Source organism: Salvelinus alpinus, chromosome 9 (assembly GCF_045679555.1).
Source record: "Salvelinus alpinus chromosome 9, SLU_Salpinus.1, whole genome shotgun sequence".
Classification (NCBI taxonomy): Eukaryota; Metazoa; Chordata; class Actinopteri; order Salmoniformes; family Salmonidae; genus Salvelinus; species Salvelinus alpinus.
In genome coordinates, this window is record NC_092094.1 from 12285517 (window position 1) to 12313508 (window position 27992).

Below are 27992 nucleotides of genomic sequence, written 5' to 3' on the forward strand. Positions count from 1 at the left end.
CCAACCCCCGAACCCCACCCATCCAACATGTCTCTACCCAACCCCCCAACCCCACCCATCCAACATGTCTCTACCCAACCCCCCAACCCCACCCATCCAACATGTCTCTACCCAACCCCCCAACCCCACCCATCCAACATGTCTCTACCCAACCCCCCAACCCCACCCATCCAACATGTCTCTACCCAACCACCCAACCCCACCCATCCAACATGTCTCTACCCAACCACCCAACCCCACCCATCCAACATGTCTCTACCCAACCCCAACCCCACCCATCCAACATGTCTCTACCCAACCACCCAACCCCACCCATCCAACATGTCTCTACCCAACCCCACCCATCCAACATGTCTCTACCCAACCACCCAACCCCACCCATCCAACATGTCTCTACCCAACCCCCAACCCCACCCATCCAACATGTCTCTACCCAACCCCCCAACCCCACCCATCCAACATGTCTCTACCCAACCACCCAACCCCACCCATCCAACATGTCTCTACCCAACCACCCAACCCCACCCATCCAACATGTCTCTACCCAACCCCCCAACCCCACCCATCCAACATGTCTCTACCCAACCCCCCAACCCCACCCATCCAACATGTCTCTATCCAACCACCCAACCCCACCCATCCAACATGTCTCTACCCAACCACCCAACCCCACCCATCCAACATGTCTCTACCCAACCACCCAACATGTCTCTACCCAACCACCCAACCCCACCCATCCAACATGTCTCTATCCAACCACCCAAACCCACACATCCAACATGTCTCTATCCAACCCCCCAACCCCACCCATCCAACATGTCTCTACCCAACCCCCCAACCCCACCCATCCAACATGTCTCTACCCAACCCCCCAACCCCACCCATCCAACATGTCTCTACCCAACCACCCAACCCCACCCATCCAACATGTCTCTACCCAACCCCCCAACCCCACCCATCCAACATGTCTCTACCCAACCCCCCAACCCCACCCATCCAACATGTCTCTATCCAACCACCCAACCCCACCCATCCAACATGTCTCTACCCAACCACCCAACCCCACCCATCCAACATGTCTCTACCCAACCCCCAACCCCACCCATCCAACATGTCTCTACCCAACCCCCCAACCCCACCCATCCAACATGTCTCTACCCAACCCCCCAACCCCACCCATCCAACATGTCTCTACCCAACCACCCAACCCCACCCATCCAACATGTCTCTACCCAACCCCCCAACCCCACCCATCCAACATGTCTCTACCCAACCCCCCAACCCCACCCATCCAACATGTCTCTATCCAACCACCCAACCCCACCCATCCAACATGTCTCTACCCAACCCCCCAACCCCACCCATCCAACATGTCTCTACCCAACCCCTCAACCCCACCCATCCAACATGTCTCTATCCAACCACCCAACCCCACCCATCCAACACCACCCATCCAACATGTCTCTACCCAACCCCCCAACCCCACCCATCCAACATGTCTCTACCCAACCCCCCAACCCCACCCATCCAACATGTCTCTACCCAACCCCCCAACCCCACCCATCCAACATGTCTCTACCCAACCCCCAACCCCACCCATCCAACATGTCTCTATCCAACCCCCCAACCCCACCCATCCAACATGTCTCTACCCAACCCCCCGACCCCACCCATCCAACATGTCTCTACCCAACCCCACCCCATCCAACATGTCTCCACCCAACCCCAACCACCCAACATGTCTCTACCCAACCCCCCAACCCCACCCATCCAACATGTCTCTACCCAACCCCCAACCCCACCCATCAAACATGTCTCTACCCAACCCCCCAACCCCACCCATCCAACATGTCTCTACCCAACCACCCAACCCCACCCATCCAACATGTCTCTACCCAACCCCCCAACCCCACCCATCCAACATGTCTCTACCCAACCCCACCCATCCAACATGTCTCTACCCAACCACCCAACCCCACCCATCCAACATGTCTCTACCCAACCCCACCCATCCAACATGTCTCTACCCAACCCCCCAACCCCACCCATCCAACATGTCTCTACCCAACCCCACCCATCCAACATGTCTCTACCCAACCACCCAACCCCCCAACCCCACCCATCCAACATGTCTCTACCCAACCACCCAACCCCACCCATCCAACATGTCTCTACCCAACCACCCAACCCCACCCATCCAACATGTCTCTACCCAACCCCCAACCCCACCCATCCAACATGTCTCTATCCAACCCCCCAACCCCACCCATCCAACATGTCTCTACCCAACCCCACCCATCCAACATGTCTCTACCCAACCCCACCCATCCAACATGTCTCTACCCAACCACCCAACCCCACCCATCCAACATGTCTCTACCCAACCACCCAACCCCACCCATCCAACATGTCTCTACCCAACCCCCCAACCCCACCCATCCAACATGTCTCTACCCAACCCCCCAACCCCACCCATCCAACATGTCTCTACCCAACCCCACCCATCCAACATGTCTCTACCCAACCACCCAACCCCACCCATCCAACATGTCTCTACCCAACCACCCAACCCCACCCATCCAACATGTCTCTACCCAACCACCCAACATGTCTCTACCCAACCACCCAAGAATTGGTGCACCTCGGAATTGAATAAGGACGCGCACAGTTTCGTCCCCAATGTGTCTGTCTTCACTTGTAGCCATGTGACAGAGAGCCATGTGAGTGAGAGAAGCTTCGGATTGCACAGCACACTCAGGGAGAAGGGCACAATGCAGAACTCCGGGCAGCAAAAGGCCTGGATTTTTTTTAGGGTGCATTAAGGTCAAAGGGGATGCCGTCGTGAAATTCGAGGCATTATCAAGTGCTTGTCAAATTGTGAATGAGAGACTATTGGAGTGTGTACAGCCTGCGCAAAAAACAAAGCAGAGCTCATGTCTTTCAAGCAACTTTTTTCAAATCATCATTAGAGTCGCATCATGCAGCCTTAAAGTGTATTAAAAATCAAAACATATAGCCCAATGTTTGTACAACAACTAAAGATACATTAATAACTCTAAATTAAGCATATAGGAGTAGCTATGTCTTTGTTAACCACTTGCAATCCAAGATGGCGTAGCAGTGCAGACGTGTTTTGTTCGTCCTCTCGTGTACTTTTGTATTTTTCGTCTTTTTTTGTATATATTCCAATTTTATTTTCAATCTCTTTTCCATTTTAATTCAATTATACCTTCCGGTAACCTGCCTCACCCAATGTGATACGGAACCGCTTTTATTTTAAATTTTTAGACCTTATAGGAAGAACCACCTAGCCATCAGAAGCTAACCAGCTAATTAGCTACAAGCTATTTAGTCATTGTTAGCCACTGCTAGCAGCCTTTACCTTCTGCACATATACCAGCCCTTTCTTTTAGCCTCGATAATACTCGCCAGCCTACCAGTATCGGACTTTCTCTCCACTACAACGCCGGATTCCTGCCGTAATCCCTGGACAATTACTCCTGATCTTCACAGCTAGCTAGCTGCCACCGAGTGACCCAGTACCGAAGCTAGCCCATAGCCAGGCCCACCTCCCGGCCTACTCAGTTGTTCACCCAGACTCCACCCAAACACGGCTAGAACCCACTACTCCACCGGATCCTTGCCGTAAGCTCTGGACCTTGGTACCGGATCACCGCTACTACCGAGTGGCTATAGTGGCTAATGCCCCTGCCCCGAAGCTAGCACCAGTTAGCCGTGAGCCAGGCGCATCTCCCGGCTAGCAAACTAAATTATTACAACTACAAAACCTCTTTCGCCATCTGGCTTGGATCCTTTGTCGACACGGCACCCCGCCGCACCACAACGACTGGTCTGCCAACGAAAACTCCATCCGCTGTGCCTTCAACCAACCTCCGTCGGACGTCGGAGCAGACGCTTCTACTAGCCCCGGGCTACTAACTTTAAATGCCATGTCGCCCACGTGCTAGCATAGTAGCGACTACTCCGCGGCTTCCCTGTTCCATCTATTGCTGCCCCCTGGACCCTATGATCACTTGGCTACATAGCTGATTTCTGCTGGACTGTCCATTAATCCCGGTACTCCATTCTGTTTTTTTGTTTATCTGTCGGCCCCAGCCGCGAACTCAGGCTCTGTGTGTAGTTAACTGACCCTCTCTGCCCAGTCATTGCCATTTTACCTGTTGTTGTTGTTGTTTTAGCTGATTAGCTGTTGTTGTCTCACCCTTTGTTGTCTTAGCTAGATCTCCCAATCAACACCTGTGACTACTTTATGCCTCGCTGCATGTCTCTCTCAAATGTCAATATGCCTTGTATACTGTTGTTTAGGTTAGTCATCATTGTTTCTAGTTTAAAATGGAGCCCCTAGTTCCATACCTCTGATACCTCCTTTGTCCCACCTCCCACACATGCAGTGACCTCACCCATTATAACCAGCATGTCCAGAGATACAACCTCTCTTATCATCACTCAGTGCCTGGGCTTACCTGCATGTCAACATCAGAAGCCTCCTCCCTAAGTTTGTTTTACTCACTGCTTTAGCACACTCCGCCAACCCGGATGTCCTTGCCGTGTCTGAATCCTTGCTTAGGAAGGCCACCAAAAATTCTGAGATTTCCATACCCAACTACAACATTTTCCGTCAAGATAGAACTGCCAAAGGGGGAGGAGTTGCAATCTACTGCAGAGATAGCATGCAAAGTTCTGTCATACTTTCCAGGTCTATACCCAAACAGTTCAAACTTCTAATTTTAAAAATGAATCTCTCCAGAAATAAGTCTCTCACTGTTGCCGCCTGCTATTGAACCCCCTCCGCTCCCAGCTGTGCCCTGGGCACCATTTGTGAATTGATCGCCCACCATCTAGCTTCAGAGTTCGTTCTGTTAGGTAACCTAAACTGGGATATGCTTAACACCCCAGCAGTCCTACAATCTAAGCTAGATGTCCTCAATCTCACACAAATCATCAAGGAACCCACCAGGTACAACCCTAAATCCATAAACATGGGCACCCTCATAGACATTATCCTGACCAACTTGCCCTCCAAATACACCTCCGCTGTTTTCAATCAGGATCTCAGCGATCACTGCCTCATTGCCTGTATCCGCTATGGGTCCGCGGTCAAACGACCACCTCTCATCACTGTCAAACGCTCCCTAAAACACTTCTGCGAGCAGGCCTTTCTAATCGACCTGACCCGGGTATCCTGGAAGGATATTGACCTCATCCCGTCAGTCGAGGATGCCTGGTCATTCTTTAAAAGTAATTTCCTCACCATCTTAGATAAGCATGTGCCGTTCAAAAAATGCAGAACTAAGAACAGATATAGCCCTTGGTTCACTCCAGACCTGACTGCCCTTGACCAGCACAAAAACATCCTGTGGCAGACTGCAATTGCATCGAATAGTTCCCGCAATATGCAACTGTTCAGGGAAGTCAGGAACCAATACACGCAGTCAGTCAGGAAAGCAAAGGCTAACTTTTTCAAGCAGAAATTTGCATCCTGTAGCTCTAACTCCAAAAAGTTTTGGGACACTGTAAAGTCCATGGAGAACAAGAGCACCTCTTCCCAGCTGCCCACTGCACTGAGGCTAGGTAACACGGTCACCACCGATAAATCCATGATTATCGAAAATTTCAATAAGCATTTCTCAACGGCTGGCCATGCCTTCCTCCTGGCTACTCCAACCCCGGCCAACAGCTCCGCCCCCCCCCCCCCCCCCCCCCCCCGCAGCTACTCGCCCAAGCCTCCCCAGATCCTCCTGAACCCAAATCCAGATAACAGATGTTCTGAAAGAGCTGCAAAACCTGGACCCGTACAAATCAGCTGGGCTAGACAATTTAGATCCTCTCTTTCTAAAACTATCCGCCGCCATTGTTGCAACCCCTATTACAAGCCTGTTCAACCTAATTTTCGTATCATCCGAGATCCCTAAAGATTGGAAAGCTGCCGCGGTCATCCCCCTCTTCAAAGGGGGTGACTACCTAGTCCCAAACTGTTACAGACCTATATCCATCCTGCCCTGCCTATCTATAGTCTTCGAAAGCCAAGTTAATAAACAGATCGCTGACCATTTCGAATCCCACCGTACTTTCTCCGCTGTGCAATCCGGTTTCCGAGCCGGTCACGGCTGCACCTCAGCCACACTCAAGGCACTAAACGATATCATAACCGCCATCGATAAAAGACAGTACTGTGCAGCCGTCTTCATCGACCTGGCCAAGGCTTTCGACTCTGTCAATCACCGTATTCTTATCGGCAGACTCAATAGTCTTGTTTTTTTTTATGACTGCCTCGCCTGGTTCACCAACTACTTTGCAGACAGAGTTCAGTGTGTCAAATCAGAGGGCATGTTGTCCGGACCTCTGGCAGTCTCTATGGGGGTACCACAGGGTTCTATTCTCGGGCCGACTCTTTTCTCTGTATATATCAATGATATCGCTCTTGCTGCGGGCGATTCCCTGATCCACGTCTACTCAGACAACACCATTCTGTATACTTCTGGCCCTTCCTTGGACACTGTGCTAACTAACCTCCAAACGAGCTTCAATGCCATACAACACTCCTTCCGTGGCCTCCAACTGCTCTTAAACGCTAGTAAAACCAAATGCATGCTTTTCAACCGTTCGCTGCCCGCACTCCCCGATGCTTCGTGTGTTGGCTGCTGCATTGATTGTTTTTGTCTTTAGTTTCGGTGGTCGCCACCGATGGAACCGGGATGCCTAGCCAGCTCATCGGGCTTCCATGCCCTAGCTGGCTCGAGAGGTTTCCTTGCCCCGGTTGGCTCGGAAGGCGCCCATCCCACGTCAGGCCTCAGCCGGATCGTCAGGTCTTGTTCGCCCAGCTGGTCCAGGAGTTTTTGTTTTTTGTTTTGTTGGTGACGTCGGGGTGGATCCTGCCGCCGATGGAACCGGGGTTGCCTAAGCCAGCCCGTCGGGCTTCCATGCCCTAGCTGGCTCGAGAGGTTTCCTTGCCCCGGTTGGCTCGGAAGGCGCCCATCCCACGTCGGGTCTCAGCCGGATCGTCAGGTCTTGTTCGCCCAGCTGGTCCAGGAGTTTTTGTTTTTTGTTTTGTTGGTGACGTCGGGGTGGATCCTGCCGCCGATGGAACCGGGGTTGCCTAAGCCAGCCCATCGGGCTTTCACGCCCTGGCTGGCTCGAGAGGTTTTCCTGGCTCGGCGGCTTCCCATCCCACGTCACACTCCACTGGAACATCGGGCTCCCCTTCTGCTGCAGGATCGACAGGCTCTCATTGCCTCAGCTGGATCGTCAGGCTCTCATGCCTCGGCCGGCTCGCCAGGCTCTCAAGCTCCTGCCCGTTCGTCGGGTTTTCACGCCCCAACCAGCTTGCCCAGCGCCCATGTCTCGGCCGGTTTGCCTAGGTGGGACGCTGGGTGGCATCCCAAGAGGGAGGGGTACTGTCACGTCTGCTCCCGCTCTTCCCTTCCCCTGGCGCTTGAGGGCGCCAGATTACCCTGCATCTCACGCTCCTGCCATCATCACTCACACCTGCCCTCCCTCGTCAATCGCTTCAGCGTTATTGTACTCACCTGGACTCACTTATCACCTGTTTATTTCCTCCCCTATATTTGTCAGTTCCCCAGCTCTGTTCCCTGCTGCTGCATTGTATTGTTTTTGTCTTTTGAATTTGTTTCTGACGCTGTTCCTGTCTCGTCTCTGTCCGTTATAATGAAATGTTTTACTCCCCGTACCTGCTTCATCTCTCCAGCGTCATTCCGCGTGACACAGTCATCCAATATGCTGTAATAAAAAAAATCGGCCATGCTCATAAAAAAAATGATCCTCCCTCATCTTAAATGGCACCGACCGACACTGCTCTGAAGAGTATGAATTAGGCTTTTTGAGAAGGTTTGAATCCTAAGCAACTTGCCTACACAATGTTTGAAGTACAATAGACGAAGACAACCACTGTAACAGGTCAAAGCTGTGTGCTGGAAATCCTTGGTAGAGCATGGGTAAAGTAGTCAATGTGGTGCTCGTGAATGTCCTTACTTTTACAGTTGCAGACAAATGCCCACCTCTCATTCAAAATATGTTTTTGTTTGTTTCTAATTTAACCTTTATTTTGACATGCTGAGACCAAGAATATTTGACAGATGAGCCCTGTTATTACAAAAACAAATTAAGGTTAGTAATAGAAGATAGCCAACAAAGGTAAAACTGTATTTGTGTACTACCAGTTAATAGCCACAACAACAAAAAAATCTGGACAGAATCTTAAAATGATGTGACATTGCATAACTCTGAAAAATAGCCTCCAGGGACAGTTTATTTTTAGCTACTAAAAAAGTAAAACAAATACACAACTAACTAATAAACATAACAAGAGCAGCCTTGTAAACCAGCGAGTGGTCCCAGAGGAAAACATGTCTCAGTCTGCTCCACACAGGAAGCTGAGGCAAAGTTCACTTCTCACAGGTCTAGGGAACATAAGGATGTGGTCAGATCACCCCAATGCTTAGTGTTACTGTATACAGCTAGCCTAGGACACTCCCCATTTTTATTTATTTATTTTCACAGGTATGTTGACTGAGAACACATTCTCATTTACAGCAACGACCTGGGGAATAGTTACAGCGGAGAGGAAGGGGGATGAATGAACCAATTGTAAACTGGGGATGATTAGGTGGCCATGATGGTATGAAGGCAGATTGGGAATTTAGCCAGGACATCAGGGTTAACACTCCTACTCTTACAAAAAGCTGCTGGCAATGCTGCTGGCAATGACCCAAGTGCTGTATACTGCTAGGAAAGTCCTTACAGCTAGCCTAGGACATTACTGTATACAGCTAGCCTATGACATTACTGTATACAGCTATCATAGGACATAATATGATTACAATATTTTTGCTGGTAATGTAACTGATTACCGTTTTTTGTAATCAGATTACATGTAGCATGTAATCAGTTACTCCCCAACCCTGCCAATACATTTTCTCAATAATGACCGTAAAATGTCTAGCAAACCACCTGTAGGCCAAACAACTAATTAACTTCAGCCAGCATTTCCCAAAAGGCTTGTTACAGAACTGTTCCATGTCTACATCAACCCAAAATATCCAACACCTAGCAGACATCGTTTCATGTTATCAGTCAGTCAAGAGTTATACACTTGTCACGGTGCGGAGTGTTACGTATGCAGACAGAGTAGAGAAATAGAGTACCAGTCAAAAGTTTGTGATTGGAAGACATACTGTATATAGTGATGCATATAATCCTTCAGAACAACGTACAGGCCTTCAGCTATTTTTCTTGCCTGTCCTTAATGTGTGCGAACAGGCATATGCCATATCATATGCCACTAGACATTTACAATACCAGTCAAAAGATTGAGCACAACTACTCATTCAAGGGTTTTTCTTATTTTTACTACGTTCTAAATTATAGAATAATAGTGAAGACATCAAAACTATGAAAGAACACATATGGAATCATGTAATAAGCAAAAAAGTGTTAAACAAATCAAAATATATTTTATATTTCAGATTCTTAAAAATAGCCACCCTTTGCCTTGATGACAACTTTGCACACTCTTGGCATTCTCTCAACCAGTCACCTGGAATGCACTTAAATTAGGTGTGCCTTGTCAACAGTTAGTTTGTGGACTTTCTTTGCTTCTTAATGCGTTTGAGCCAATCAGTTGTGTTGTAACAAGGTATGGGGGGGGTGTATACAGAAGATAGCCCTATTTGGGAAAAGACCAAGTCCATATTATGGCAAGAACAGCTAAAATAAGCAAATAAGGCCATCATTACTTTAAGACATAAGACGAGGTCAGTCAATGCAGAACATTTCGACAACTACTGTGATTATTATTATTTGACCATGCTGGTCATTTACGAACATTTGAACATCTTGGCCATGTTCTGTTATAATCTCCACCCGGCACAGCCAGAAGAGGACTGGCCACCCCTCATAGCCTGGTTCCTCTCTAGGTTTCTTCCTAGGTTTTGGCCTTTCTAGGGAGTTTTTCCTAGCCACCGTGCTTCTACACCTGCATTGCTTGCTGTTTGGGGTTTTAGGCTGGGTTTCTGTACAGCACTTTGAGATATCAGCTGATGTAAGAAAGGCTATATAAATATATTTGATTTGATTTCAAGAACTTTGAAAGTTTCTTCAAGTGCAGTTGCAAAAACCATCAAGCGCTATGATGAAACTGGCTCTCATGAGGACCGCCACAGGAAAGGAAGACCCAGAGCTGCCTCTGCTGCAGAGGATAAATTAATCAGAGCTACCAGCCTCAGATATTGCAGACCAAATAAACGCTTCAAAGAGTAACCCTCAACATCAACTGTTCAGAAGAGACTAAGTGAATCAGGCCTTCATGGTGGAATTGCTGCAAAGAAACCACTACTAAAGGACACTAAGAAGAGACTTGCTTGGATCAAGAAACACGAACAATGAACATTAGACTGTGGAAATCTGCCCACATTTTTGGTTCCCACCGTGAAGTATGGAGGAGGAGGTGTGATGGTGCTTTGCTGGTGACACTGTCAGTGATTTATTTAGAATTCAAGGCACACTTAACCAGCATGGTTACCACAGCATTCTGCAGTGATACGCCAACCCATCTGGTTTACTCTTAGTGGAACTATCATTTGTTTTTCAACAGGACAATGACTCAACACACCTTCAGGCTGTGTAAGGGGCGGTTGACCAAGAAGAAGAGTGATGGAGTGCTCCATCAGAGGACCTGGCCTCCAGTCACCTGACCGCAACCCATTTTTGAGATGGTTTGGGATGAGTTGGACGTAGAGTGAAGGAAAAGCAGACAACAAGTACTCAGCATATGTGGGATCTCCTTCAAGACTGTTGGGAAAGCATTCCAGGTGAAGCTGGTTGACAGAATGCCAAGAGCGTGGAAAGCTATCATCAAGGCAAAGGGTGGCTACTTTAAAGAATATAAAATATAACTTTTTTTTACATTTGTTTAACACTTTTAGGTTACAACATGATTCCATATGTTTTATTACATAGCTGTGATGTCTTCACTATTATTCTACAATGTATTTAATAGTAAAAATAAAGAAAATCCCTTGAATGAGTAGGTGTGTCCAAACTTTTGACTGGTACTGTATGTAGATCATAGGAACATTTCTTTAGCTAAGACAGCTGAGACAGAATGTATTTCCTAGATCAGTACTCCTACTCTGACGCTTGATACATACGGCCCCAGAACAAAAGGAAACAAACAATTAGGTATCCCCACTGTGATGTAATGCGGTATCCCAACTGTGATGTAAACTTGTGATTGGGCACACTAATCAATTATAATATACAGTTGAAGTCGGAAGTTTACATACAACTAGGTTGGAGTCATTAAAACTCGTTTTTCAACCACTCCACAAATGTCTTGTTAACAAACTATAGTTTTGGCAAGTCGGTTAGGACATCTACTTTGTGCATGACACAAGTAATTTTTCCAACAATTGTTTACAGACAGATTATTTCACTTATAATTCACTTCATCACAATTCCAGTGAGTCAGAAGTTTACATAGATGAAGTTGACTGTGCCTTTAAACAGCTTGGAGAATTACAGAAAATTATGTCATGGCTTTAGAAGCTTCTGATAGGCTAATTGACATAATTTGAGTCAATTGGAGGTGTACCTGTGGATGTATTTCAAGGCCTACCTTCAAACTCAGTGCCTCTTTGCTTGACATCATGGGAAAATCAAAAGAAATCAGCCAAGACCTCAGAAAAGAAATTGTAGACCTCCACAAGTCTGGTTCATCCTTGGGAGCAATTTCCAAATGCCTGAATGTACCACGTTCATCTGTACAAACAATAGTACGCATGTATAAACACCATGGGACCACGCAGCCGTCATACCACTCAGGAAGAAGACGCGTTCTGTCTCCTAGAGATGAACGTACTTTGGTGCGAAAAGTGCAAATCAATCCCAGAACAACAGTAAAGATGTGAAGATGTGAAGATGCCGGAGGAAACAGGTACAAAATGATCTATATCCACAGTAAAACAAGTCCTATATGGACATAACCTGAAAGGCCGCTCAGCAAGGAGCCACTGCTCCAAAACCGCCATAAAAAAGCAAGAATACGGTTGGCAACTGCACATGGGGATAAAGATCATACTTTTTGTAGAAATGTCCTCTGGTCTGATGAAACAAAAATAGAACTGTTTGGCCATAATGACCATTGTTATGTTTGGAGGAAAAAGGGGGATGCTTGCAAGCCGAAGAACACCATCCCAACCGTGACGCACAGGGGTGGCAGCATCATGTTGTGGGGGTGCTTTGTTGCAGGATGGACTGGTGCACTTCACAAAATAGATGGCATCATGAGTAAAGGAAAATTATGTAGATATATTGAAGCAACATCTCAAGACAAAATAAAAAATAAAAAAAAAGATCAGTCAGAAAGTTAAATATTGGTCGCAAATGGGTTTTCCAAATAGACAATGACCCCAAGCATACTTCCAAAGTTGTGGCAAAATGGCTTAAGGACAACAAAGTCAAGGTATTGGAGTGGCCATCACAAAGCCCTGACCTCAATCCTATAGAAAATGTGTGGGTAGAACTGAAAAAGTGTGTGCGAGCAAGGAAGCCTACAAACCTGAATCAGTTACACCAGCTCTGTCAGAACGAATGGGCCAAAATTCACCCAACTTATTGTGGGAAGCTTGTGGCAGGCTGCCCGAAATGTTTGACCCAAGTTAAACAATTGAAAGGCAATGCTACCAAATACTAATTGAGTGTATGTAAACTTCTGACCCACTGGAAATGTGATGAAAGAAATAAAAGCTGAAATAAATCATTCTTTCTACTATTATTCTGACATTTCACATTCTTAAAATAAAGTGGTGATCCTAACTGACCTAAGACAGGGAATTATTACTAGGATTAAATGTCAGGAATTGTGAAAAACTGAGTTTAAATGGTGTAGGTAAACTTCCAACTTCAACTGTATGCCATTTAGCAGATGCTTTTATCCAAAACAACTTACAGTCATGCGTGCAATTTTTACCGCCTTTTTCTCCCCCAATTTCATGATTACGATCTTGTCTCATTGCTGCAACTCCCCAACAGGCTCGGGAGTGGCGAAGTTTGAGTCATTCATCCTCAGAAACATGACCCGCCAAATCGCGCTTCTTAACACTCGCTCGCTTATCCCGGAAGCCAGCTGCACCAATGTGTCGGAGGAAACACAACGACGACCGAAGTCAGCCTGCAGGCACCCAGGCCGCCACAAGGAGACACTAGAGCGCAATGAGCCAAGTACAGCCCCACTGGCGAAACCCTTCCCTAACCCAGACGATGCTCGGCCAATTGTGCGCCGCCCTATGGTACTCCCGGTCCCAGCAGGTAATGAACCCCAGGCTATAGTGACGCCGCAACACTGCAATGCAGTGCATTAGACCGCTGCGCCAACCATGTATACATTTTTTACGTATGGTTGTCCTATGAATCAAACCCACTATGCTGACGTTGCCACTGCCAGCACCATGCTCTACCAACTGAGCTACAGAGGACCACCGAGGGTATTTACCACTGTCAACCCTGGTTTTGCTGTGCTGCTACGTTTTTTCCCAAAATCACATGCTTTGCATGCTGCTACAGTTTGCTATTTGCTATGGACTTTGATTTGTCAGTTGCTGAAAACTAAAGGTGACCGACTTACTATGGAATCCGGCTGAACATAGCCTATGTCCTCGATGCCCTTGATATTGATGATATCCACCTCTTTCTCTTTGCCAGGGACGGGGGTGGACCTCTCATTCCTCTCCATGGCTTCTCCAGGCTGCTAACCGGGCTCTTGGTGAGGGTCTTCTGATGGGTCGTGGGTCAGGTGGGCTCTACCTGGGGAGACAAACAGTAAGGTGCACCTCTCAAGTCTCAGCACATCCATTCTGGGTTGGTTGAAAAGTACCGTAGATGATGAAAAAGCTATTCCATAGGCTATAAAATAGGCCTATATGAGTTCAAATGTGTAGGCACATATAATATATATGCATATCTTTTATATATTTGTGCATATCTTTGTGCATATCTTTTATATATTGTATATCTTAAACTTGCCTTGACTGTGGTAAACCAATGCTATTCAAACTATTTCAGCGGGGACCCCGTTTATTTCACCAGAACTCCTGGGGACCTAATTTTATTCTCCAGAAATGTTGGTGACCCCCCCACACACAACCTTAAAATTGATTAATTTTGATTTTCACATCAACAAATAACCTTCAATTTATTACATTTTCATCTCTCTTGACAAAAATGAGAGAACTAATAAATACATTTACTTAATGAAAGTGTCTTTTTCTAAATATTTTTCTCAAAAACATTCGTATATTGTCCCATAAAATACAGTGCCTTGCAAAAGTATTCATCCCCCTTGGCGTTTTTCCTATTTTGTTGCATTACAACCGGTAATTTAAATTGATTATTATTTGGATTTCATGTAATACACAAAATAGTCCAAATTGGTGAAATGAAATGAAAAAAATCACTTGTTTCAAAAAATTATACAAAAAAACCCCGAAAAAGTAGTGCGTGCATATGTATTCACCCCCTTTGCTATGAAGCCCGTAAATAAGATCTGGTGCAACCAATTACCTTCAAAATGCACATAATGAGTTAAATAAATTCCACCTGTGTGCAATCTAAGTGTCACATGATCTGTCACATGGCCTCAGTATATATACACCTGTTCTGAAAGGCCCCAGAGTCTGCAACAACAATAAGCAACAGGCACCACCAAGCAAGGGGCACCATGAAGACCAAGGAGCTCTCCAAACAGGTCAGGGACAAAGTTGTTGATAAGTATAGATCAGAATTGGGTTATAAAAAAATATCAGAAACTTTGAACATCCCACAGAGCATCATTAAATCCCAAAATATGGTACAACAATAAACCTGCCAAGAGAGGGCCGCCCACCAAAACTCACAGACCAGGCAAGGAGGGCATTAATCAGAGAGGCAACAAAGAGACAAAAGATAACCCTGAAGGAGCTGCAAAGCTCCACAGCGGAGATTGGAGTATCTGTCCATAGGACCACTTTAATCCGTACACTACACAGAGCTGGGCTTTACGGAAGAGTGGCCAGAAAAAAGCCATTGCTTAAAGAAAAAAATAAGCAAACACATTTGGTGTTCACCAAAAGGCATGTGGGGGACTCCCCAAACACATGGAAGAAGGTACTCTGCTCAGATGAGACTAAAATTTAGCTTTTTGGCCCTCAAGGAAAATGCTATGTCTGGCGCAAACCCAACACCTCTCATCACCCCGAGAACACAGTGAAGTATGGTGGTGGCAGCATCATGCTCTGGGGATGTTTTTCATCGGCAGGGACTTTGAAACTGGTCAGAATTGAAAGAATGATGGATGGCGCTAAATACAGGGAAATTCTTTGAGGGAAACCTGTTTCAGTCTTCCAGATATTTGAGACTGTGACGGAGGTTCACCTTCCAGCAGGGCAATGACCCTAAGCACACTGCTAAAGCAACACTCAAGTGGTTTAAGGGGAAACATTTAAATGTCTTGGAATGGCCTAGTCAAAGCCCAGACCTCAATCCAATTGAGAATATGTGGTATGACTTAAAGATTGCTGTACACCAGCGGAACCCATCCACCTTGAAGGAGCTGGAGCAGTTTTGCCTTGAAGAATGGGCAAAAATCCCAGTGGCTAGATGTGTCAAGCTTATAGAGACATACCCCAAGAGACTTGCAGCTGTAATTGCTGCAAAAGGTGGCTCTACAAAGTATTGACTGTGGTGGGGGTGAAAAGTTATGCACGCTCAAGTTTTCTGTTTTTGTCTTGTTTCTTGTTTCTTTCACAATAAAAAATATTTTGCATCTTCAAAGTGGTAGGCATGTTGTGTTAATCAAACTATACAACCCCCCCCAAAAAAATCTATTTTAATTCCAGGTTGTAAGGCTACAAAATAGGAAAAATGCCAAGTGGGGTGAATACTTCGCAAGCCACTGTATATGAAAATATTTAATAATTACTATTTTCAATTTACAATCACAGAAATTGACATCTGATGATTTTGTTAAGGTTGACCTAATTTATTACTGTGTGAGGAAGTCAGAGAATACCTTTATGCTACATATCACATAAATAATTTAGTACATTAATGTGCATGAATATCAAATAATGATATACTGGCAAAATAATATAAATTAACACATTTTGGAAAACCATCTTCATCTTCAAGAAAGGTCTTTAATCCCCCTTTACACTTGTGTAATCCACATCTATGTAATAACAGAATGTTTAAAAGTGTTGCATTTGTTTTCCATGGTCATCCAACTAAAGCTTCTAAAAGCAACATTTATATCTATGAAATCATCCCTCTTGATCTTCCTGCTAGCTGCCCAGGCAGGCCAGGGTCTGAGGGAGATGACATCTGAGAGTTTGCAACTGAGCGTTGTTTATTTTTTAGACATACTGCATGTGAATTGCTCCTTGGACTCTGTTGAACCAAACCCGGATGGTGCTTGTCCTCCACTCAAAGGAAAAATGTGCGTGCATCTTCACTAACATAAGCTACTGTCCAGCTGGTCTCCATCTAGTCCCTGACTATCTCTGACTCGGGGCTCACTTCTGTGCAACTTGAATTCCCTGTTAGCTTTAAAACATTGGGCTTCCATCCAGTTGTGTGTTTGGCAGTTTAAATAAGCAGACCCAAATATAAGAAGGAGTCTCCGTGGGAATCATTGGTAAAAAAAAAAGATAAGTGAAGCGTAGAATAAAAAATAAAAAAATTGACTTCCTCTTGTTCTAATATTAGAATGGTGTCTGTGGAATTTGGACACACTACACTTCAATTAATATCAAGTTGCCAGTAGGTCAATATATCTACACAGGATACTACAAAACTGTCTATAGGTCAATATATCAACACAGGATAGTACAAAACGTTCTGTATGTCAATATATCTACACAGGATACTACAAAACTGTCTATAGGTCAATATATCTACACAGGATACTATAAAACTGTCTATAGGTCAATATATCAACACAGGATACTACAAAATGTTCTATAGGTCAATATATCATCACAGGATACTAAAAAACTGTCTATAGGTCAATATATCAATATAAACTAAAATGGCGCCGGAGAAGAAGGCAGACGTTTTACCTGACCCCAACCGATTGTGCTTTTTTGCTCATTTATTTGCGTTATTTGTAACTTATTTTTTACTTATTTTGTACATAATGTTGCCGCTACCGTTTCTTATGACTGAAAATAACTTCTGGACATCAGGACTGCGATTACTCACCACAGACTGGCAGAATCATTTTTTTCATCTAACGAGTCTGACGAGTCCGGCGCTTTCTCGAGAACAGGCCCAGATCTACGTGATTTGCGTGAAGAGGAGGCGGAGAAAAAGTGGCCGGACGGCGGGCTTCCTTCTGTGAATTTGTAGGCGATCGAATAAACCCCCACTTCCTTCCATTCTGCTAGAAAACGTGTAATCTTTGGACAATAAAATTGATGACCTACATGGAAGATTAAACTACCAACGGGACATTCAAAACTGTAATATCTTCTGCTTCACGGAGTCGTGGCTGAACTATGACACTATCAACATACAGCTGGCTGGTTATACAATGTACCGGCAGGATAGAACAGCGGCGTCTGGTAAGACAAGGGGCGGCAGACTATGTATTTTTGTAAATAACAGCTGGTGCACGATATCTGAGGAAGTCTTGAGCTATTGCTCGCCTGAGGTAGAGTATCTCATGATAAGCTGTAGACCACACTATCTACTGTACCTATAGAGTTTTCATCTGTATTTTTTGTAGCTGTTTACATACCACCACAGTCAGAGGCTGGCACTAAGACAGCATTGAATGAGCTGTATTCCGCCACAAGCAAACAAGAAAACGCTCAACCAGAGGCGGCGCTCCTAGTAGCCGGACACTTTAATGCAGGGAAACTATATATCCGTTTTACCAAATTTCTATAATCATGTTAAATGTGCAACCAGAGGAAATAACTCTGGACCACCTTTACTCCACACACAGAGAAGCATGCAAAGCTCTCCCTCATCCCCTATTTGGCAAATCTGACCATAATTCTATACTCCTGATTCCTGCTTACAAGCAAAAATTAAAGCAGGAAGCACCAGTGATGAGATCAGATAAAGCAGATGCGAAGCTACAGGACTGTTTTGCTAGCACAGACTGAATATATTCCGGGATTCCTCCGATGGCATTGGAGTACACCACATCGGTCATTGGCTTCATCAATAAGTGCATTGATGACGTCGTCCCCACAGTGACCGTACGTACATAACCCAACCAGAAGCCATGGATTACAGGCAACGTCCGCACTGAGCTAAAGGCTAGAGCTGCCACTTTCAAGGAGCGGAATTCTAACCCGGAAGCTTATAAGAAATCCCGCTATGCCCTCCGATGAACCATCAAACAGGAAAAGCTTCAATACAGGACTAAGATCGAATCGTACTACACCATCTCTGATGCTCGTCGGATGTGGCAGGGCTTGTAAACCATTACAGACTACAAAGGGAAGCACAGCCGAGAGCTGCCCAGTGAAACGAGCCTACCAGACGAGTTAAACTACTTCTATGCTCGCTTCGAGGCAAATAACACTGAAACATGCATGAGAGCACCAGCTGTTCCGGAAGACTGTGTGAACACGCTCTCCACAGCCGATGTGAGTAAGACCTTTAAACAGGTCAACATTCACAAGGCCATAGGGTCAGACGGATTACCAGGATGTGTACTGCGAGCTTGCGCTGACCAACTGGCAAGTGTCTTTACTGACATTTTCAACCTCTCCCTATCCGAGTCTGTAATACCAACATGTTTCAAGCAGACCACCATAGTGTCTGTGCCCAAGATCACTAAGGTAACCTGCCTAAATGACTACCGACCGGTAGCACTCACGTCCGTAGCCATGAAGTGCTTTGAAAGGCTGGTCATGGCTCACATCAACACCATTATCCCAGAATCCCTGGACCCACTCCAATTTGCATACCGCCCCAACAGATCCACAGATGATGCAATCTCTATTGCACTCCACACTGCCCTTTCCCACTCCACACTGCCTTTTCCCACCTGGTAAAAAGGAACACCTATGTGAGAATGCTATTCATTGACTACAGCGCAGCGTTCAACACCATAGTGCCCTCAAAACTCATCAATATGCTAAGGACCCTGGGACTAAACACCTCCCTCTGCAACTGGATCCTGGACTTCCTGATGGGCCACCCCCAAGTGGTAGGGGTAGGTAACAACACACTGAAAAGATTTGGCATGGGTCCTCAGATCGTCAAAAGGTTCTACAGCTGCACCATCGAGTGTCACGCCCTGATCTGTTTCACCTGTCCTTATGCTTGTCTCCACCCCCTACAGGTGTAGCCCATCTTCCCTATCATCCCGTGTATTTATACCTGTGTTCTCTGTCTGTTTGTTGCCAGTTCGTCTTGTTTGTTCAAGCTAGCCAGCGTTTTTCCTGTCAGCTCCTATCGTTTCCCAGCCTCTCTTTCCTTGTCCTCCTGGTTTTTGACCTTTGCCTGTCCTGACCCTGTACCCGCCTGACCTCTCTGCCTGACCCTGAGCCTGCTTGCCGTCTTGTACCTTTGCTCCACCTCTGGATTACTGAACTCTGCCTGTCCCTGACCCAGAGTCCGCCTGCCATCCTGTACCTTTGCATTACCCTGCATTTTCGACCCCTGCCTGCCTTGACCTGTCTTTGCCTGCCCCTGTGCTACAATAAACATTGTTACTTCGACAGTCTGCATCTGGGTCTTACCTTGATTCCTGATATCGAGAGCATCCTGACTGGTTGCATCACTGCCTGGTATGGCAACTGCTTGGCCTCCGACTCCAAGGCACTACAGAGGATAGTGCGAACGGCCCAGTACATCACAGGGGCCAAGCTTCCTGCCATCCAGGACCTCTATACCAGGCGGTGTCAGAGGAAGGCCCTAAATATTGTCAAAGACTCCAGCCACCCTAGTCATAGACTGTTCTCTCTGCTCCCGCACGGCAAGCGGTACCGGAGCGCCAAGTATAGGTCCAAGAGACAGCTTCTACCCCCAAGCCTTAAGACTCCTGAACACCTAATCAAATGGCTACCCAGACTATTTGTATTGCCGTTCCCCCCACCACCTTCATGTACATATTACCTAATCTAACCGGTGCCCCCGCCATTGACTCTGTACCAGTACCCACATGTATATAGTCTCTTTATTGTTATTTACATTTTAATTACTTGTATTTTTTAAAACTGCATTGTTGGTTAGGGGCTCGTAAGTAAGCATTTCACTGTAAGGTCTACACCTGTTGTATTCGGCGCATGTGACTAATACAATTAGATTTGATTTGATATATCTACACAGGATACTACAAAACTGTCTGTAGGTCAATATATCTACACAGGATACCACTAAACAGTCTATAGGTCAATATATATATACATAGGATACCGCTAAACTGTCTATAGGTCAATATATCTATACAGGATACCACTAAAAAGTCTATAGGTCAATATATATATACATAGGATACCGCTAAACTGTCTATAGGTCAATATATCTATACAGGATACCACTAAACTCTTCATAGGTAAATATATCTACACAGGATACCACTAAACTGTTGCAAATAAGAGAAACCAAAGTAGCGTAAATTCACGATAAATGTTCAATCACCTAATGAAAATAAAATAAAAACCCAAAACATGCTTATTCAGCAGAAATCAGTATTACACTCAAAAGAGGTGCACTGTTAGATCTCCCAGACCAGACTCTAATTAGAACTACCTTGCAAAGTCAACAGACCACAACAATCGTTGTGGACAGAGTCAGGTCTTTCCTCCCACAACCCAAATTGTAATCCCACACCAAACTCAGTCCTACTCATAGTGATTGACTAGCTACTGGCTACATAAGTCTCTATAAGACAAGGGGAGGCGATATAGGAACAATTACATCGGACTAGAGATGACATTTCAGTGGCCCTTAGGGTCATCAAATATGTGTGATGGTCAGATATAGTGTACTGTTAACCTCTATCCAGTACAGTCAGAATCTGATAGACCACCACACTGCACCTTGTCTGATCACTGCACCTTGTCCGATCACTAAACCTTGTCCGATCACTGCACCTTATCTGATCACTGCACCTTGTCCTATCACTGCACCCTGTCCTATCTCTGCACCTTGTCCTATCACTGCACCTTGTCCTATCTCTACACCTTGTCCTATCTCTACACCTTGTCCTGTCACTGCACCTTGTCCTATCTCTACACCTTGTCCTCTCACTGCACCTTGTCCTATCACTGCACCTTGTCCTATCTCTACACCTTGTCCTCTCACTGCACCTTGTCCTATCTCTGCACCTTGTCCTATCACTGCACTTTGTCCTATCACTGCACCTTGTCCTATCTCCGCACCTTGTCCTATCTCTGAACATTGTCCTATTATTGCACCTTGTCCTATCTCCGCACCTTGTCCTATCTCTGCACCTTGTCCTATCTCTGAACCTTGTCCTATTATTGCACCTTGTCCTATCTCCGCACCTTGTCCTATCACTGCACCTTGTCCTATCTCCGCACCTTGTCCTATCACTGGACCTTGTCCTATTACTGCACCTTGTCCTATCACTGCACTTTGTCCTATCACTGCACTTTGTTCTATCACTGAACCTTGTCCTATCTCTGCACCTTGTCCTATCTCTGCACCTTGTCCTATCACTGCACCTTGTCCTATCACTGCACCTTGTCCTATCACTGCACTTTGTCCTATCACTGCACCTTGTCCTATCACTGCACTTTGTCCTATCACTGCACCCTGTCCTATCTCTGCACTTTGCCATATGCCCTTTGCCATCAACTCCCCTTTATTCTAATAACGACACTATACTGTATTTACACTGTGGACATCACTGTACCTGTACATGCTGTATTTGTCATGGCAGCATCCCTTCCTCTTCATGCATCAATATTTCCCCTCTGTAAATTGGACATCATCACTGTAAATCAGCTTTACTTCAGAGTTTTATGTTTTAAGTTTTCTGTATTTATATAGTATATGCTGTATGTTGACTATGTTGACCTTGTGTCTTTATTCTGTCTGTACATTGACTATTGCTGGCAGCACTTATTCACTAAGTATAATTCCAGGTATGTGCAAATGTACTTGGTGAATAAAGTGATTCTGAGCCTGGTTCCTCTCTAGGTTCCTTCCTTCTAGGAAGCACAATATTTGGGGTCTAGGTTACTGTAAAAGCACTTTGTGACGACTGCTGATGGAAAAAGGGCATTATAAATTTGATGAATTGGCTCGATGGGACTGCATATAGGTCATAGGACAACCTTGCAAGTGAATGTGACCCCAATGTGTTGACACTGTGTTGACATTCTACATCCCAAAAAGCATCTACCACATGACGGCCCCCAAGGCAGAGAGTGGAAGGGTGGTGTAGCAGTGAATCGTTCTAGGGATCCAGAGCAAATGACATTGCAGATTTCAGGGGCCCTACAGGTAAAGAAGTATGTGATGTGCGTAAACACCTAGTAATTCCATAGCAGATATTGACTTAAGGAATCTGACTGAATTTACGCAGTGTAACCATACCAAATTGTTTCAAATGCACGTTGACAGCACATGCATGTAGGACCCAGACCTAATGACACTTCAGATTTCAGCGGGCCCTTGAGCTTTAGAAAATGTCTCATGTGTGAGCAAATACATTATTAGCCAAACTGCACAGTCATTTTTAAAGTAACTGTCCAGTATTTCAATATTTCTATGAAATATGATCTATAACTACTTACAATATGGGTGAAATAGTTTTCCTTTACACATTTTTTAAATTAAGTGTTAAAAAGCAGTTTTTTTCTGTGTTGGAATGGTGTGGGCGTGCCCCAACAACAGAATGGTGTGGGCGTGCCCCAACAACAGTATATAACGGTCATTAAAAATATTAATGTGAGTAGATTGATGATTGGCCAGCTCATCCTCTGCAGGACTATGACATCATCTCCTATGAGGAAATAGCAAGAATTGTGGAAACTGTATGTTTAAGATACAACTTGTTGGTGTTTTTTTTAAAGTGATTTTAGCCAATTTATGCTTTCTCCACAAATACTGGTATACAGTAGGATGAGTCAGCAACATTATTTAGGTATGAGTTAACAGAATATTAACTTTTAAAATTGAGCTTTTCTATGGACAGTTACATTAACACAGCGTTCCTAAACCAAGGATCACAACCCCATGTGGGTTCGTCTGATATGAAAACTAGGTTGCCGGGTAATTACCAAAATCTGGAGAAAAAATATATATACATACAAAAATATATATATATTATAATATAGTCGTTGTATCAAAATCATTGTAATGTGGTTAACCTCAAAATTCTAAATGAAAATTATTTAAATCTAAAATATACAATTCAACCAGAGAGCCAGCCCCCTTAGATCATGGAAAAAGTCTGCACTTGACCATTGCACTTGAATCATTCCCACCGTGAATGGTTAGGTCCGCTACGCCTTGAAACCACACACTATTGCAGAGACTTTGATATTACCGGCCGCAATTGATATGGTGAAAATAATGTGTGGGGAGGCAAAGGCACAGAAACACAGATCAATACCTTTGTCAGATAACACTGTTAAACGAATAATTTATGCTATTGCTAGCAATCAAAACGAAACTCTAACTGCTGAACGATTCAAAAACTCCCCATCTTATGCTCTCCAAATTGACATTAACTGTGAGGACCGAGATGCCCATGCATTGAATTTTGTTCGCTATACATGTCGGGGGATGCTATTCACGAGGACATATTTTTCTGTCTCACGATTCCCGAGCATCCAACTGCACAATGGGATGTTCAGTGTGCTGCGTGGCCATATTGACCAAAAACAGATTCAATGGGATCGAATGGTGGGCTTTTGCACAGATGGGGCTCCATCTATGGCGGGACGGCGCGCGGGCATATGCACTTATAAATGTGTCTCCCTCTGTCATATAGACACATTGTATGGTACACCGAGAGCAAATGTCCTCAAAAGAGCTGAGCACAGAAGTCAGAAATATGCTGCAGCAGGTAACTTTGATTGTAAACTACATCAAACCACATCCACTGCGCGCCCGCCTGTTCGCAAAACTACGTGAAGGCACGGGATCAGAGCATGACAATGTTCTATTTCACACGGAGGCTTGGTGGTTATCGAGGTGTTGGAACGATTTTTCACATTGAGAGAGGAACTGCTGTCTTTTACAATGGATGTAAAAATTAGACTTGGTTGACTTTCTGTGTAATGAAAATAGATATATCCTTGAACACAAGCGTACAGGAGACATAGAAAACGTTCTACAGATGAGTGACTGATTCAGTGGATTCAGAGGAAAGAATTCTTATTGGAGTCTTTCAAAAGCGAACCATGCCCCTTCCCTCGGCTGTGCATGTTTCTAACAGAAAACAGCATATGTAAGTGTCCCACACGAGTGATGACTGATCACCTTCAAGGCTTGGAAGAGCACATTGGGACCTACTTCCCAATCCGTTTGACTGTGCCCCTGATTCAATTGACATGCCGGTAAGTGAAATCGAACAGCTGAGCGAGCTGTCATGTGACCGAATGCATTCACTGGTCACTACCGAGGAGTTTTGGTTCCTGACTCAACTGGAATAATACCCTGCCGTCTCCATCTGAGCATTAATGACGCGTTCAAAACAACTGGGAACTCGGAAATCTCCGACTTCAGTGAGTTCAAGACAACTGGGAACAAACATTTTTTAACGGTCAACCAACTCGGAATTCAAAACACAGGAAATTGGGCTTCTTTCTAGAGCTTCCGACTTTCCCGAACTGAACATCACGGACGTCATGATTTGACCTCGTATTTTTCCGAGTTCCCAGTTGTCTTGAAAGAACCATCAGTGCTCTCCTCTGTATTAAAACCAAATATCGATACAGGTTGGATGTGACAGCAGAGATGTCGACCACGCCCCCTGACTTTGGAGAACCTCAGACGCGACATGCATCAAGCACACCCGTCTCATTAGTGGTGGTGAGATAAGACACATTATGTCAGACTCATTTGTAATTGACTGTCATAGCCCCACATTAAAAGTATGTGATGGGGAGTTGAGAAGACAATCATAAATACTGTTAGAATGTTTTTCAATTGATTGCCACAGCCCCAAATAAAAAAGTTAATTACATAATTATTTTCACATGGTGGGCATCGCAAGAATTTTCACATATCAAAATGGGGTCGTGGGCCAAACATGTTTGGAAACCCATGCATTAACAAGAATAATTAGTGCAAACCAAACCAAATTGCAAACCAAAATGCTATCAAACAACAGTTCACAAAAGGGGGTCTTCTTGTCATGAGATAAACCCAATACATGTATCAGTTACAAGTTACACAAGTCTCACACTTACAGGGTGGATAGCCTCGGCCTACAATAATAACTCGATAGACCGAACACACAACGCATGGAGACAATATTACCTTCTGACAGCCTTGCAAAGTGCACACAGACCTGACTGACAAAGACAGGTGAGGGTTCCACCACAGGGAAAACTCTTCCCTCGGTCCTGGATTAGTACACATGACACCCTAGAATCAGAATGGGTTCCCCTCCTCAAGCTCGGCTATCATCACTAAATCATATCCGACAATAGGAAAGGTAAACGGGACGTTGTGGTCACTCTGCTATCAGGCATCGCTTCGGACAGAAACAATGCGCTCTGAGTCAGTCAGTGTAACTTAGAACTGACCTTTGTAGCTCCCTATTTTAAACTGTCAACGGATAGCTTAATGTTTGTCTACCAAATAATATACTCACATTTTGTACAGTTGCACTGTAACGGAAAACTGTATATTATACGGTAATTTGGGAGTATTAATAACAGTAAAATACTCTGAAACGTTTTACTGTAGAATACTGTCATTTATGGTGCATTGTGGGAAAATGGTGAGGCCAGGGAAAGAATCCTGTCTCTCAAATGGGACTGTAATTCCATCCCACAGTATACAGTACCTATCTTTGGAACGCCAAACACCTTTTGACCCCTAATGTGTGCATGTTATTGTTGTTTCTGGCTTATTACAATTTTTTTGAGTTGTGCCTCGTAAGATGCTTTATTTGTTACACATGTGAGTGAGAATGCTGTACCAATTATTTTCCTATGTGCCCGTCAATTTAAAGTGTATAGGGACAAGGCTACAAGTCTTAAACCTTAATTGGTTGAGCATCTTGCCATGTCCTTTTTGTCTGTTTTTCCCTGTAATCGCTGCCAGTTTGGAAGCCTTTGTTAATGCCTCTAGACGTGCAAGTGATTTAAAACACCAACTATTCATTGATATACTGTAATGAGTAAAAACTTTACCAAGCAGCCAACCTGCTTGCAATTACAGTATAATAGTCAATTTAACGGTATTGTACTGTGTGTCATTACATAAGTACTTGCTTCGATATCGTATTTATATTACAGTAGGTGTACTGTAATATGAAATACAGAATTGTACTTGCCACCGAGCTGCCTGCAAACTTAAACTACCGTCTAATTCACTTTAACCATTTGTGTAGCCTAGTTTCATGTCTGTACAGTACAACAAAACTTTGTTAACGTTCGCTCAGACTCAAAACTATAACCTTATCAGCAGCTCTCTCTGTTTGAATTGCCTCTCACCTTGCCGAGTCCAACCAGTCCACATCACAGCAGCATGTAAACATGTTCTCTTTACAGTTTAAGTTAAAGAAGCAAGAAACAAAGTAAAGAACTAGTTTACAGCATTTTACATCAGAATCCTAATTTAAAACGTATATTTATTCACAAAACTTTCGAGAAAGAGATACCCATCTCGTTTAATGTTTGTTACATCGTTATTAAGCATGCATATTAAAGGGTGCTATTGTCCTGCGAGAGAAATTGAGATGGCATGATTCATTTTGAAATATGCATTTAAACATACAACATAATAGTTTACTGTGAAAAGGCTAGTCATTGCTTCAACATCCCCACCGAACCACAGACATGTCCACCGAACAACATAATAGAGAGATGTATCATCCACTTTTTACCTGCAATTGATGAAATAGTGTAAGGATGTCCTGTCCAACCTACTGATACTGTTTACAGGTCATTTAAATCCATAACGACTAAGCAGTCAGCCTCTCGTTGTTCGGAGGACAGTCAGCGCACTGCGCTCTTGTCAACCAATTGCACAAGCGCACGAGCGCTCCTTCCTCGAGTCGCGCAGAAAGTGTTCAGGCAGAGGTATGCATGAACATCTATGTCTGAGGCAGTCCCTGCGGTTGACGTCTCAGTCCTATTTCTAATGGTGTAGAACAAATTTAATTAAGGTACCAAACAAGCCCAACTCAATAATTACATTTTGCCAATATATTTACCCAGGCCATCTGGGTTTTGATCCATATGCAAGAGACATCCTACTTCACTGTTGATGTGTAGGCGGGCATTATTCTCTGTTCTACAAATAACGCAACTAACCAATCCACTTAATAGCTAGGTACTCCACCATGTAAAATGTAAAAAGGTGCACTGCAAGTAAATATGAGCAGTTCCTGTGGTTTTAAGATATAAAATATATCTTCATCTGTAGTAGACATTGTGCAACCTACAAGACATACTGCAACCATCACATTTGGCTTTGATACCTCAACCTTCGTTGTGATAGGATCAACTACTTGCAATAACACTTTTAGTCATGCATAATGATAACAATCAGATGGTAGCCTAATCATCATATGCTATGGCTTTAAAGTTGTCCTGTTTGGAGAGAATCTCGCTTGTTTACTGCTGGATACTACTTACTATGTGAGATCACATCAAATGCTAAGCCAGAGCTTTTCTTTACCTGACCAGGTAAAACTCTACCTGAGTATTTGAGTTGTTGTTGAACTCGCATGACTTCAAGCTGAAAAATAAGGGAGATTTCCTCCCAAAAATGTAATCCAAAGGTGAATGAAGCACAACACGTTA

At 44.6% G+C, this 27992-nt stretch overlaps 1 protein-coding gene across 1 annotated transcript in view; it reads right to left on the minus strand.

The window, feature by feature from the left end:
- Positions 1-27250, minus strand: part of LOC139584322 (anoctamin-1-like) — a 102510-nt gene extending 75260 nt beyond the window's left edge. The window contains exons 1-2 of the mRNA XM_071416017.1: positions 27071-27250; positions 13661-13839 (exon numbers count right to left, since the gene is read on the minus strand). Of these exons, the coding sequence (XP_071272118.1) occupies positions 13661-13768 (108 nt within the window). The 5' untranslated portion in view covers positions 13769-13839; positions 27071-27250. The remainder of the gene's footprint in view (positions 1-13660; positions 13840-27070) is intronic.
- Between the last annotated feature and the right edge of the window lie 742 nt (positions 27251-27992).